The sequence below is a fragment of the Gymnoscopelus microlampas genome (assembly GCF_963454915.1).
Source record: "Gymnoscopelus microlampas genome assembly, chromosome: 5".
Taxonomy (NCBI): domain Eukaryota; kingdom Metazoa; phylum Chordata; class Actinopteri; order Myctophiformes; family Myctophidae; genus Gymnoscopelus; species Gymnoscopelus microlampas.
The window spans coordinates 13,136,522-13,152,346 of record NC_139942.1 but is presented as its reverse complement, the minus strand read 5'-3'; the positions used below and the strand labels follow the sequence as shown (position 1 = coordinate 13,152,346).

Below are 15,825 nucleotides of genomic sequence, written 5' to 3'. Positions count from 1 at the left end.
TTTGAATAGCCAACATAAAAATATAAAATGACACAGATGCTTTCCCGGTGTTAAGGGGTTAAGAACTTAAATTACTTGTTATCTGTCATAACGCATCATAACTTGTTAAAACCATCTGTAGTATCCTCATAGCTTCATAGGCGGCGGGTGAGCTTGACAATTGGGAAGGCTGGACGCCAAAATCCTGTTTCTGGGCGATTTTTGTTAGTTTCTTTTTGGTTTTTGTTTACTTTATTTCGGTTACAGGGTTAGGGTTAGGTTATTTAATTCTTATTTTTGCCTGATTTTACTGATTTATTTTCTAAAAATTAACTAAATAATGCTGCGCACATATATTATATATAATTTGCACAATTTCCCAGCATAACATTTGGGAAGGCTTAGCCTACCCTAGCCTTCATTACCCATCGCCTATGCATAGCTTTGTTTTATGTTTTGCAGGCTCTAATCAGTCAAAGAAGAATCATTCCAGAGCTGCTGCAGTGTGTCTGGTGCTGCTGAGTCTTCTATTGGCTGTCTTCATCATTGGTCTGGTCATAAAGTGTGAGCATCATAGATAAACGCTTTCTTTACATGTTATATTTGTGTCGCTAATAGTGTTGATGGCTGTTGATTGGAATACTTTGGCCTCTATTTGGGTCAGGACTCAGGTGGACTGGAGAGGCGTGCAGCGGGTGGGAAATTTGACTATTTCTGTGCTGTGTTTTTCTCTGCCTGTGTGTATGTTGTGTTTAGGGGACTCACAGCACGATATGCTTCATTCACCTGCTTAGACGGACCGGCGTATAGCAAAGTGCATGCTTGTCCATTGCTATTTTCAGCACATTTTAGTTGGCGGAGGCAAAACCATGATAGATTTCCCTCAAGATGGAAAACATAATTTAACCTTTTGAAATTCTAACCCACACATGAAAATGATTAAATGCTTGTGTCCCACAAAACTATTGTATGTCACAATGCACAATATTGAATAAGGTTGTGTATTGCCAATAAGTTGGTGATACGATGTATCACAAGGTCACAATTCAATATATTGCGAGATTGTAAGCAATGTTGAATGCACTTGAATGCACTTATTGTAAGTCGCTTTGGATAAATGACTGTAATGTAATGTAAAGTAAAAGGCAATATATTGCAATTTTCTACTAAAATAAAATGTAAATTGTTTCAAAAGAAATCCAAAATAGCCAATCTACAAGTTCACAACGCGTTGCAATGCTACAGTATGTTGTGAGCTTGTAGATCAGCTATTATGGCAAAATATTGACAAAATATTTTTCTTCTTATGGGGGTCCCTGGCACAAAAGCTTTTAAAATGGGGAACCACAGCCAAATGTATGGGATCCTCGACACAAAAATGTTTGAGAATGACAGGTACAGTTTAAACACCCCACCATAGCATATGCATACTGTATAGCCTACTCTGTTCAACTAGGCGGGGGGCCTTCATTCTATACAGCAGTGTTTCCCAAAAAGTGGGCAAGACCCATGCTTGGGTCGCGGACCCATTTTTATGGGTCACGACACAAGTAAATATCCTTTTTTTTTTGCTAGGAAACCTTTTTCATTATTTCAAAATATTTTCAAAAATAAAAAGTAGTGAAAAAAGCCGATCTACAGTAAAAGCTCACAATGAATCGCGTTGTGATGCATTGGGAACTTTTCACTAGTTTGGGTCCTGGGGAGACAGCACTGACAGGGCCCATACCTTTGCAAGCAAAACAATGATTGACTAAAACCTATTCAATATGCATGATTTATACTTTGTTGTATGATCATATCATGTACTAGACATAGCTGATCATTGCTTAAGCCTAATGATGAGAATATAGTGGACTAGTGTCTAAAGCTTCAAATGATCAGTGTCAAACATATTAACTGTATTATTTCCTCCCAATACATTTTCTACATAACCTGTGCTTGGTGGACTGTTTTAGTTTGTTGTTGTTGACCCTGCACCTCCTGCACAAGGACATCTGTTTGATCTTGAGATAAATGATAAAAAGTAGTGAAAAGAGCCGATCTACAGTAAAAGCTCACAACGTGTCGCACCGTGATGCATTGGGAACTTTTCACTAGTTTGGGTCCTGAGGAGACAGCACTGACAGAGCCCATACCATTTGCAAGCAAAACAAATGATTGACTAAAACCTAATTCAATATGCATGATTTATACTTTGTAGTATGATCATATCATGTACTGGACATAGCTGATCATTGCTTAAGCCTAATGATGAGAATATAGTGGACTAGTGTCTACAGCTTCAAATATGACCAGTGTCAAACATATTAACTGTAGGCCTATTATTTCCTCCCAATATATTTTTTACATAACCTGTGCTTGGTGGACTGTTTTAGTTTGTTGTTGTTGACTCTGCAACTCCTGCACAAGGACATCTGTTTGATCTCGAGATAAATTATGTTTCTTCCATGAGTGTGGATAACGCGCACATTGATGTGGGAGCTGACCAGAACAACCATAGTCTTATACTGTTGGCCACTAAGCAGCTCCACTGAGAAGTTTGGGGTTCAGTGCCTTGCTCAAAGACTCTTCAGCTGTGAAATAGGGCTTAAAGGGATTGTTCACCCGATAATGACTTTTTTTCTAACGATTAGTTGTTTTTTGTCGCATTCCTAAGCAACCTTCCGGCAACAAGTGCGCTCCTCTAGCACTGCTCTAAAGGTCATTGTTACTCAATACACCTGCAACAAACCCATTGTTAATATGGTTAAGCACTATCTAACCTAACCGTGAATACTCCTCCCTTCTCCAGTCCAATAAGCAGGAGATAAATGAATGGTGAGCGGTCATTGTTGAGAAATAAACATGGATAGGGTTTATTTCAAAATAATGATCTGCTCACCACAAATTATTCCAATTAGGCTGTTACACATCTATTTAATACGGCAATTAATATGTTGATAACAATTGTGTTAATATGTTGTTACATTTAATGTAACAACACAAATATTTCATTGATAGTAAAATAATTCAATTGCTTATGGTAAAGAAAGATCTTGTTCATTACCTATGCCAGGTGTGTCCAGTATAACAGGTCAAAATGATGTCACTGCATTGACAATTTCCCACCTCAAATGTTTTCCAGATCATTCTTTAGTGTAGCTACTGTTTAGCTGTAAAATTACATTGTGTGTTTGTTTTGCACAGCTGCCTTGTTGAATAGGGCAACAACCATTCATATGCATTGTCTGCAGCAGTCTGATAGCAGCGGTTATTATAGAAAAATAACAGACTGTTGAATTTAGTGATTGATCAATCAGGATCAAACATTCAACCAAACCGTGTAATAAATACCAAACATCTGTCACCACGCCCCACCCACCACGCCGTTCACTGAGCTTCACACCGGTTCACCGGTTACCCCAAAATAGAGTCCTTTGTTTCACCGTCAATTGAAGATTATCAGAACAAAGTTGTGCATACAGTGAAGCTCATTATTTGTATTGATTCTCCTTCTTGCAGATTCTGAAATGAATACAGAGAAAGACAACCTACAGTCCAGATATAACAATGTAACTGAACAGAAGGATCAAATACAGTCCAGTCTTGACCAGCTACAGTCCAGTTATAACAATGTAACTGAACAGAAGGATCAGATACAGTCCAGGTTTGACCAGATACAGTCAAGATATCACAATGTAACTAAAGAGCGAGATGACCTGAGGAGGAGACTCTGTGGTCAGTGAGACATCACTGTTTTTATTAATTGTTACATAATGTTGTTCATCATTTACCATTAATATGAGCAAACAGTTGCTGACTTTATTATTTTGTTGTTAGAATCATATGGATTTAAATTTGATGGTGGTGCGTATTATTACGTCTCTACCGAGAGGAAAACCTGGGAGGAGAGCAGACAATACTGTAGAGAGAGACAATCAGACCTGATGGTCATAAACAGCAAAGAAAAACAGGTGTGTGTGTGTGTGTGTGTGTGTGTGTGTGTGTGTGTGTGTGTGTGTGTGTGTGTGTGTGTGTGTGTGTGAGTGTGAGTGTGAGTGTGTGTGTGTGTGTGTGTGTGTGTGTGTGTGTGTGTGTGTGTGCGTGCGTGTGCATGTACAGTATGTATGGGTGAGCATGTGAGTGTGAGTGTGCTGTGCGTGCAACATATCTGTTGTACAGTTTGTATTTCAGTAACCAGCATCTTTTATGTCCAGGACTTTCTTGCGAGAGTTTCTGGCAGAGACCAGAACCTGTGGCTGGGTTTGACTGACAATCAGACAGAAGGAGTCTGGATGTGGATAGATGGAACACGACTGACCACACCAATGTAAGACTTTACCTTACGTTTAACTTTTCTTTATTTTAACTAACATTTTAACTATATTCCACATATTTGCTGCCTTTGTCTAAATGGTATTTGTGTTAATATGACAATTATACCTATTGTCTATCACTATCCAGTTAATTTGTATCTAATATCTAGAATATAATTTAAGGTCATGATTAACAAACACAATATTTACAGGGGAAAACATGTAACATTATTGAAATGTGTTCAATGTTCCTACTTCATCAGGTACTGGGCCCCTGGTGAGCCAGATAACAAGTTTCAACAAGAGGTAGAAGACAGTGACTGTGCTGTGTTGTGGAATGATGAAAAGAAAAGATGGTTTGACAATGCATGTTCTCAAGCTAACCGTTGGATCTGTGAAAGAGTTCTGTGTTGAAATCATCATTTTTACAATGTATCAAGCTGGTGTGTTGATGGGTGTATTCATTCACATGTGGTAGTTAATGTGTTTGCTTTGGTTTAACTGCCTTATAATGTATACCCAATATGCACTGTAGATATTACATTACAATTTATATTAATATTTTCATTATTAAAGTGGAGCCTATAGAATGAGAATAAAATGAACTTAACAGCTGTTTGTTACATTTTAATACCATGTCATTGTTCATATAGACTAGGGGACCAGATGTGGCTTCTATCAACAAATGCACAATTCCTATTTATTCCCTTTTAATATTATATACATTTTTGATTTTCAATTGGTTTGTTTAATTTTTGCTTTGGCAATGTACACGTCTGATTTCTTATGCCAATAAAACCCCTTTGAATTGAATTGAATTGGATTGACAATGTGTCTATCTGGCCACCAGGCTGTTGCAGTATGCTACAAGGAGAAGGAGGCAGTCAAAACCAAAGTGTAATAATAATAACCATCATCATCATCATCATCATCATCATAGTTTGAAGTTACAGTTACAACTAGAAGTGATCCCTCCTGTATGTAGGTTTGACCTTGGGTTAAGGCAATGATTAGGTTAAAAACTACTTTTTAGGTTTTGATTTTGTTAGCATAGCTTAGCATGACACAATGACCAAATACAATATGTAAGGCACCGTTCCCGGGTGAAACAATATAATAATACATATAATAATAAATAATAATATTAATAATGATGATGATGATGATGATGATAATGATCATCATCATCATAGTTTGAAGTTACAGTTACAAATGTGTCTCCTGTATACAGTGCTGGGAAAAGTACCAAAATGTTTTACTTAGATAAAGGTATCAATACTGCAATGTAAAAATACTCTGTTTTACAAGTCTGGAATTCAAAATTTACTTGAGTAAATTTATGACATGCATGGAAGACAGACAAGGGTGTGCGTGTGCGTGTGCGTGTGCGTGTGTGTGTGTGGTGTATCCACTTTTGCTGTAAATTATACTGTAAATACAAATCTTAAGACGTGTCCGATGTGTTGAGTACTATTATCACAGAGGAGGGAATGATATACCAATATCCTGAGACATGCTGCATCTGTGAAATTATTATCAACTGAATTCCTCATTTTCACAATGCATCAGTTTGGTGTGTTGGTACGGCTACATAATGGTGTGTGTTGAAGGAACATTTGCTTTATTATTTATTATTATTAATAATTTGCTATGAATTATGCCTGATCATGTGATGAAATGTTTTATGTTGGGGACAAAGGGATTCTACTGTTGCGCCTCAGCCTTAAGCGGCCAGTCCGGTGCGTCACATGGGTATGGACAATAGATGCAATGAGAGAAGAACGTTGGAGCAGCATGGACAATTTAAGCCTTTTATTTAATGCAGTGCAAGTAAAGGGTTTGACTGACGTTTCGGTCTTTCGACCTTCCTCAGAGTCATGACTCTGAGGAAGGTCGAAAGACCTTTTATGTTGGGGCTTGTTTTAATATTGCTGCTATTACTATGATGATCTGATTATGGTGATCTGCTGCCCTAGAGAGGGTGACGTTACTTGGTGAACAGGTGATCACAAACCAGAGCGGCAGGGCAAACCATTTTCCAACCACACACTATAGAATAGAATAAGATTCTACAAATCTTTTTGTTTATTTAATAGAAAAGTCGGGCTGTTCATATTACTGTTAATTAATAACTGACCTTATAATGACAGAAAACGGAATGTGCGTTGTTAAAGGAGACATCCGGTCATTTTAAGTGTTATGTTTGATGTGTGTCAAATCACTTACCAACGTAGAAATGAAAATCGCGTTACTCCACAGATCCCCCTATCGACCCCCACCGTTGGCACAATAGGAGTCGCCAGGATAGCAGCAATTCGCCTATTTTAACAAATGTAAAGTCTGTTTTTTTGCTTCTAGTACTCATTGTTGAGTCCCATGATAACGTAACAGGCGCTAAAACTCCCGACAAGCTAACGGCTAATAACAGAACGAGCTAATGCTGGTTGCTGGTTTCTCTCCCGACCTGGCAACCTGGGGCTGCCATGCAGAGAGATAAGCAGCCCCAGCGTTAGCTCGTTCTGTTATTAGCCGTTAGCTTGTCGGGAGTTTTAGCGCCTGTTACGTTATCATGGGACTCCACAATGAGTACTAGGAGAAAAAAACAGACTTTACATTTGTTAAAATAGGCGAATTGCTGCTATCCTGGCGACTCCTATAATGCGGTGGGGGTCAATAGGGGGATCTGTGGAGTAACGCGATTTTCATTTCTACGTTGGTAAGTGATTTGACACACATCAAACATAACACTTAAAATGACCGGATGTCTCCTTTAATTCAGAAGCCGCTCTAACAGTGTGTTTACATGTTGTAGTTTATGTGTTTGCTTTGGTTTGTCTGAAAAAGGTAGTGCACGCACATCCGTGGCCCAGGTGCAGGTGTTTTGACGAGCAATAAAATACCAAGCGGAGCTTTTTGCAACTTCACCAGTGCAGACTGTTTTGCGTCTGCCTTGTGATTCTATCCAATATGCACTATGTGGGCATTACATAACCATTCATATAAATATTTCCATCACTTAGTATAACACGTAATAACATGAATTCATTCTGCCTCTTGGCCAGTGCTTACTTGTAAAGGAGATTTTGTCTATACAACAACTATCTGTTCCATTTAAAACAATACATTCAGATCATTAACATGTGTTGCGCATTCTGCTGAAACTTGGTTTGTTCCAAATCTTGTTAAAACAGTGAACGTTTGAAACAAACTGAACGTACATTAATAAAACAGTACATGACCTAATTATTGGCAGCACTGCAAATTATCCATTTGTGTCTGTTTTTGAGACACCAGGAAGTTGACCTTAACTGTTTCACCTCTATGATAAAGAATACACTTTTGCAACAAATGTACAGTATGTGCAAATTAATACAAAACGCCCCTGGATTTGGACTTCCTTAAATTTAGGACAACTAGACCATACCCGGTCGGCGCAGCGCATCCGTGGGGGGATATGCGCACATGATCTGGCAACCCGGGAGGCAGTTTGTCCCATAGCTGGGCAGCCGCAGCTATGGGACGACATTCTTTGACACAAAAACGCTAATAAGAAGCTGAGATTTGATGAAATTGAAAAACGGGCTTCACAGTTAAGTTCAGATGGTAATGGTCAATGGCTGTGTGCAAAATCAGAGCAATTGGTCCAGCCAGTGGGGAGAACCGGGTAGCTTCACCACCACCACCACTACAAACGCACGCACAGAGGTTACTAGAATTATAGTAGGATATAAGGAGGAACAACTTCAGATATTTACATACTAGTCCATATCTAAACAACAATATCAGTTGCATTTTTAACATAATTATAAGGAAACAACTTAAAATGAGAAGTTCTGAAGAGGCAGCTGTACAGGCAGCAGAATGGAATTTCACAGTGATGACATCCCCAGTGAAGGAAATGACTATGTGCATACTGTAATGATGGCGGTTGGTACAATAATGGCCTATAAATGGACATTGTAAATGTCTAGCATTCAACTCTATTTGCAAGGCTCTGGAAGCCTTTCTAATGTCAACAATTAAATGTATGAGTATCCCATTATTTGTTTATACAGCGTGAGTTTACCAAGGTGGACTCTTCCACTCCTGATATCACTAACTGCTCATGAATATTGAGTATATGTTGAAGATATCACATTGATGACAGTTTGAGCTTGTACAATTTTCTAAATGGTATGAAAGCTATTATAAAATAGGACCTTATAACACTGTTACTGAACAAGCACTCTATAGCAATGATTACTATCATAATATAGAGCTATTTACAATTACAATTACAATTACTATTTACAATTACAGTTAGTTTGACTCGATTCCACAGATGAAACTTGTGAAAATAGCTGATCAACATGCTCATGCAGAGCATGGGCAACTGGCGGCCCGGGGGCCACATGCAACCCCCACCTTCACTTAATGCGGCCCGCAGGTTACGTAACATCCGAATACTGATATATTATTGATTTCAGCTGTTACAATTCCAAACATGCAAACGTGACCCGCTTGAATTGCTTCAGTCTATATTAGTAGCTCAATGACTAGTATTAAAATTCTATTGTCTTTTTTATGTCCAATGTATTTGTATTTAAGTTCATAACGTTAACATAAGTGTATAACTAATGCATTTGAAATTAAATAAAAATGATACTTTTCAGGATTCCAATTCATAAATAGCCCCTCAAAGAAATCGGGATTCCAATTAAAAAATAGCAAGGGATCATCTATAGGAGAGTGAGCTGTTTTAAAGTGTTGTTGTATAGGTGGACATGACAGCCAACGGTCCACTCTGAATCACCCAGACTGAATCATTCCAATGAGGATTTGTTCCATCATTTTATTGATGCAAGCAAAGACATTAGAACAAGAAAACCATCCATTCCATTCCTGTAGAGTCACTGTCTGCTGGTAAAGCTGTACTATGTACCTTTCTTTTGTAGTGAATACAATGTTAATTTGTCCAATTTGTATGTTAATACAATATAACTAGTGTATCTTGTATGGTGGAGTATGCTAACACAATATAACAGACCAGTGGTTCTCTAAGTAGGGTCTGGGGAACCCCAGGGGTCCTTGAGGGAGTATCAGGGGATCCCCAGCAAAATGAGTTAATGATAACATCAAAACCACGATAATCCCTATATACATACTGTAGAGTATTTGAAAATAGCTGATCTCCAAGCTATTTTGTGTCATATCATGACGCGTTGTGAGATTGCATCTACTATTTTCAAAGTCTTGAAATAATTTGGAATATTATGCAAACATTTTAACAACACAAATCTTGTATGGGGGTCCCTGGCATGAAATATTATCAGACGGGGGTCTGCGGCCAAATAAAAGGTTTGAGAACTAGTGATTTGTACAACTGGGGTGGTTGTATTTGGTCTCCCATGCTCTTCTATTGAGACATTTATATTCCGGGTTCCAATCTGGGGTAGAACGGGAAAGTTACAGAGTGCAGCTTTAACGTCTCTTGTCTCTTCATTCCTTCAGTTTAGTTAGATACACTTTACATAGATAGCGTGCGTGCGTGTGTGCATGTATGCCCGTGCATGTGGATGTGTGTGCATATGTGACAGGGTCAAAGCAGGGGGGTGAAACCAAATTGTAACATTTTTTATTGATGATGAAAAACCTGTATTACGCACTTAAAAACATCATTCTCTTAACTATATTTCTGCACTGCATGTTTTATGGTTGACAATGTATTTCCCCCCGGTCCCCGAGCCACTTGACATTGGACTCCCCTATAGGCTGTGTGACATTGGCCTTGTGACAGCGGACGGCCAATGTCCCCAGGTCACGCTGGTGGCAGAGCGAATGAGGGCGGAGTAGGGTGTGGCCCACCTTATTCAAAAGTGAGCGCGAGCCACTTGGACAGCAGAGAGACAGGCATACAGGGCAGTGTGGAAGTGACAGCCAGAAGGGACGGGTGTGCACAGGAGGAGCAGACATACCACGGAGCAGAGGTGGGGAATACAGTGATCGCGGCACGTACCAAGCCACCAGCAGCGGACGGTGAGCAGACGGCGCAGTAGCAGCAGAGACGGGGAGGACAGACAGACGAACCAAGGAACGGAGGAGAGGTCCAGTGGCGATAACGTTGCGCGCTTCACACCCTCAAAGCCAGACGTACAGTCTGGCGAGCGAGTAAGTGTCCTTCTATGCAACGTTACCTTTATAAACCCACGGTCCTAAACCTCATATGTGAAATATACCTGAACAGATGAACTGGTTCTAGTTTCTATGATTGCAGGCAATACGCACGAAGACAAGAAGAGACAGTGATTCCTGGCCTAAACCCCCGCTCCAGTTAAACCCCATATAAGGACATTCCCACCTTTTGCATTGAACCGTGATGAGTATATGACATATAGCAATTGAATTGGCACTTGGCACTTTACTGCTTCAGTAATAGTTGGCACTTTAACGCTAAATTCATTATTTATTTGCTATAGTTTGCACAAGCCCTGTCTGTTTTTAGTGTTTGGTGATTGTCTGTATTCCTGTATTTTAGTTAGTTAGTGGGCGCATTAGGAGGTTGAGGTTTTAGAATTAGTGTTATATTTTGTTTATGCTTTTCAATATTTTATGGCTTATAGACGCCACTGTATTAGCTTAATAAAATAGATTACCTTTTTATACAAACCTGTTTCCGTCCAGCTTTCTCCAAGGGATATGTGTTGAAGTGTTGTTCTCATTTAAAAGTATTGTACTTACCTGGGTAAACTCGAACCTGTGAATAGCCTAAGAAAGAGTGTTACAGAGGACCCTACCTCTTAAATAAAAAGGTGGCGTAGTCTTGCAGTACCTAACAAACAGTATTATTCTCACAGTAATTACGCACCCCGCACTTTACCGTGCAACTGATATTTTATTGTTGTGAGTTTAATGTGTATTGTTATTTATTTATTATTGAGACAAAGTAAAGAGTGTCAGCATTCTAAAAAGAAGTGGCAAGTTACATGTGACAACCTGGCCACCGTCACATATTTGGCGTAGCGCGGCAGGACTGGGTAGAGAACAACACAAAATCCCTAAGAGAAACTGTATTGAAATTTTGCTGTTTTGCTGCTTTTTGTTTTGTTTTGTTTGGTTGAATCAAGAAAGTAATGATGATGATGCCAGTGTATCCAGGGGCACCGTGGCTACCTAAGTTTTCGGGCATAGAAGGTGAGGAGAAATACAGGGAATGGAGAGAACAGATTAAAGGATTATTGGGCACTCAGGATTTAACAGAGGAGAAAAAAGTTGCTTTTGTAGTACAGACCCTTACTGAGGAAGCTAAGCGACAAATTAGTGTAATTGACAAGGAAGATCGCAATACAGTGGCCAAAGTCTTTAAATGTTTAGACACGTTGTATAAAACATCTGTTTCTGCTTCCCAAGCTCGTGCCTTGTTCTATGGCTGTGCGCAACGCGCAGGCGAAAGTGTGCAGGCTTATATTTTGAGGCTTAGAGAGTTGTTCTGCGGGCTGCGGCGGCTCGACCCAGACACCGCTCCCTCCGATGCCATTCTGCGAGAGCAGTTACTTGTAGGACTGTCTGAAGGCCCTCTGGGTCAAGCCTTAAGAATATATGCCCGTCGAAACCCCACAGAAGACTTCGCCGCCCTAAAAAATGAGGCCTTCCTACTAGACACTGAACATAGAAGAGAAGGGACTGCTGAAATCTTGTGCCATGCTGTTAAACCTGTCTCTATCCCAACACCCTCACAGGAATCTGAATGGAGAGAGAAACTGAAACAGGAGATTATGGAAGACGTCAAATCGCAAATGCAGGGGTTTACGCAGGAGCTCATGAAAGAGATCAGACCGCTCCTTCGACCCAACACCACCGATACACGACCTCGCGGTTCGCCTCCATCTGAACGACGCCGGGAGCCGTACCAACGCAACGAGTGGGATGAGGGAGGTAGGCCGATCTGTAGGAGCTGTAGGCAGTCTGGGCACATTGCTCGCTTTTGTAAATCTGACCCCAATCATTTAAACTAGTACGCCCTGTCGCCGAGGTCCGGGAGACAGGGGTGCAGCGCGCACTCGCCAGATCAAGGGCTAATGAAGTGTTTATTGGGGACTGTCCGACTATTGGGATCACTATGGGAGGAGTCCACTTAAGGGGGTTACTGGATACTGGGTCACAAGTCACATTAATGCAGCAAAGCTTATTTGAGGAAAAATTCTCACACCTAACGTTGGGAAATGGGCCCCTTGTTTTTAAATTACGCGCCGCTAATGGTCTTGACTTACCGTACACTGGCTATGCCATATTGGACCTAGAGCTGGAGGGAATGAAGATCCCAGGGAGAGGAGTTGTAATCGTGAAAGATGAACATTGTACTCAACCGCTGATTATTGGGATGAATGTCGTGAACGCTGTATGGCATGCCCTCTTTAAATGGCCTGGGAGGCCTGTGTTTCCATGTCAGCAGGGAAGGACGCTGTGGAAGGACGCATTCGCCACCTGTAGGAGGGTGGAGGCAGTGACGAACGAAGATGGGTCCATCGGTTATGTGTGGCCGGTCGGCCGGCGGAAGATTCGAATCCCCGCGCAGAGTGAAGTGATGATCTGGGGCCGCGCTTGGAGAGGACCAAATGGAGCGGACTACGAGGCCTTGATGGAAGCCTTGCCGGATGGAAAAGATTTGGGAGTGGCCCGTGCCCTCGTCACGGTGCGCCACGGACGTGTTCCCATACGAGTGTGCAACCCACACGCATATAGTCTGGTCCTGGACCGCCACCAGAAGCTGGGGAGGCTGTACCCGGTGGAAGAAGCGGATGTCCGAGGCGGCAGGGACCTGAGCCTGTCCCTGGGGACCGACGGAGAGGTGGAAGTGGCCGTAATCAGTGTGGAAGATGATGGACCACTGAAGACCCTGCCCGAAGAGATGGAAGTGTTGACGGAGCGTGATGACCTGCCGGAGGCGCAGAAGAGAGAGTTACACGAGATGTTGTGTCGGTGGAAGAAGGTGTTCGCCATCCATGACGAGGATTTCGGACGGACGGACGTCGTGCAACACCAGATACCGACCGGAGACGCGGCACCCATACGAGAGCGACACCGGCCGTTGCCGCCCTCCATGTACCGGGAGATGAAGACCCTCCTGAATGAGATGCTGGAGAAGGGAGTCATCAAGGAGAGTTGCAGTCCGTGGGCGGCACCTATCGTACTGGTCAAGAAGAAAGATGGCAGCTGGAGGTTCTGCGTCGACTACAGGAAACTTAACGCCGTGACGCACAAGGACGCCTTCCCCCTACCCAGGATAGAAGAGACGCTCACCAGCCTGACGAAGGCGCAATGGTTCTCCACGTTAGACCTGGCCAGCGGGTATTGGCAAGTAGGAATGGATCCCCGGGACCGGGAGAAGACCGCCTTTACGACCCCGCTGGGCCTGTTCGAGTTTCAACGCATGCCGTTCGGGCTTTGTAATGCGCCCGCGACGTTCCAGAGGCTGATGCAGCAGTGTCTGAGTGGTCAGGTGACAGAATCCTTGCTGGTATATCTTGATGACATTATAGTATATTCACCTGACTTCTCCTCTCATCTACAGCACCTCGAGCTCGTCTTCCAACGCCTGTGGAGACATGGACTGAAGCTGCGGTTAGACAAATGCAAACTTCTGCGGAGGGAAGTGCAATTTCTGGGCCATGTCGTGGACAAAGAGGGAGTGCGGCCCGATCCGGAGAAAGTGGTGGCAGTGCGGGACTGGACACCACCCTCAACGGTCCGCGAGGTCCGCGCGTTTCTAGGTCTAGCGGGTTACTATAGGCGTTTCGTGTCCTCTTTTGCTGCTATAGCACGACCCTTAAACAACTTATTGATAGGAATCCCAAATGACGTAAAATCCCACCAGTGTAAAGTCGAGTGGACTTCGGAGTGCCAGCGGGCGTTTGATGCGTTAAAGAGTGCCCTCACACAAGCCCCGGTGTTAGCGTATGCGGATTATACACAGCCTTTTGTGGTTTACACTGATGCGAGTGGCCGTGGGTTGGGAGCGGTTCTAGCCCAGGTCCAAGACGGTCACGAACGTGTAATAGCTTATGCAAGCCGCAATCTCCACCCGACCGAGCAGAATGACGCAAATTATAGCTCGTTCAAATTGGAGCTTTTGGCCCTTAAATGGGCCGTGACCGAGAAGTTTAAAGATTATCTCACTGGCGCTCGATTCACAATATTCACGGACAATAACCCTGTTGCGCATCTCCAAACGGCTAGATTGGGAGCTGTGGAACAACGGTGGGCTGCTCAACTTGCGTCGTTTACTTTCGACATCAAGTATCGACCGGGCAAAAACAACGCCAACGCTGATGCCCTATCGCGGTTCCCAGTGCAGCCTGTAGATGTGGCGGCTGTACAATCGACGCCAGCAGCCCGGGAGGGTGAGTGGAGAGAGACGCAGGATCGGGATCCAGATGTGCAGGTGGTGAAGAGGTGCGTGGAACGGGGGAGAGCCCCTAATATGGTGGAGAGGAAGAATTGGACTCGGGGAGCGCGGCAACTGTTACGCCAGTGGAACAAACTGATTATACGAAATCATGTGTTATATAGGAAGGTGACCGATCCTTATACCAAAGAACAATACTCACAGATCATTTGTCCAGGTTCACGCAGAGAGGAGGTATGGAGAGGAATCCACACGGCCGCGGCGCATGCTGGGTTGGAGAGGACCTTGGCCCAGCTGCGACGTCGGTTCTATTGGCCAGGCATGGAGGGAGCGGTGCGTCAGTTACAACAGGGTTGTGTCGCCTGCAGCCTGCAGAGGAACAGGTCAGAGCCTCGGGCCCCCTTACAACCCTTTGAAGTCTCATATCCACTAGAAGTAATAGCCATTGATTTCCTCACATTAGGTAGGCCTGCTGATGCGTGGCAAAACATTCTGGTAGCTACTGACTTATTCACCCGTTATAGTTGGGCTATTGCCACCCGAGACCAGACTGCGCACACCACTGTCCGTGCGTTATGGACGCATATTATCCAGCCGTTCGGCTGTCCGGCCCGGTTCCACTCAGATCGAGGCCCCAACTTCGAGTCCGAGTTAATGCACCATTTATGTCAGACTTATGGTATTGCAAAAAGTCGCACCACTCCGTACCACCCGGCTGGGAACGGTGGAGTGGAACGATTTAATCAGACATTACTGAACATGTTGCGATCACTAGACACTGATAAACAAGGAAGATGGAATGAGCACTTACCCGAGTTAGTTCATGCTTATAACAACACGATCCATAGTGCTACGGGTTATGCCCCCGCCTACTTAATGTTTGGCCGACATTTGAGGCGCCCTATAGATGTCCAGTTAGGAGTGCAGTCAGCGCAAGAGCGCATGGGAGTGGGTGGCTGGGTACAGGACCACCAACAGAGAATGGCGACAGCTTATAGGACCGCAGGGGAGAGGATGGGAGAAACGGCCAAGAGGAGAAAGCAGGTTTATGACCGTAGGGCCGGTATTACACCCCTATTACCAGGAGAGAGAGTGTGGATTCGAAATAGGAAGAGAGATGGCCAGGGGAAATTGAGTACGTGGTGGGACCCCGAGCCTTACGCAGTG

General features: G+C 43.1%; 2 protein-coding genes across 4 annotated transcripts in view; both read left to right on the top strand.

The window, feature by feature from the left end:
- Window positions 1-5,040, top strand: part of LOC311045925 (C-type lectin domain family 17, member A-like) — a gene marked incomplete at its 5' end in the record, with an annotated part of 158,061 nt that extends 153,021 nt beyond the window's left edge. The window contains one exon of the mRNA XM_084057997.1: window positions 4,541-5,040. Coding sequence (XP_083914123.1) covers window positions 4,541-4,691 — 151 coding nt within the window. The 3' untranslated portion in view covers window positions 4,692-5,040. The remainder of the gene's footprint in view (window positions 1-4,540) is intronic.
- LOC311046270 (uncharacterized protein) overlaps window positions 1-15,825 on the top strand; it is a 249,409-nt gene that overhangs the window by 180,375 nt on the left and 53,209 nt on the right. The window lies entirely within an intron of this gene.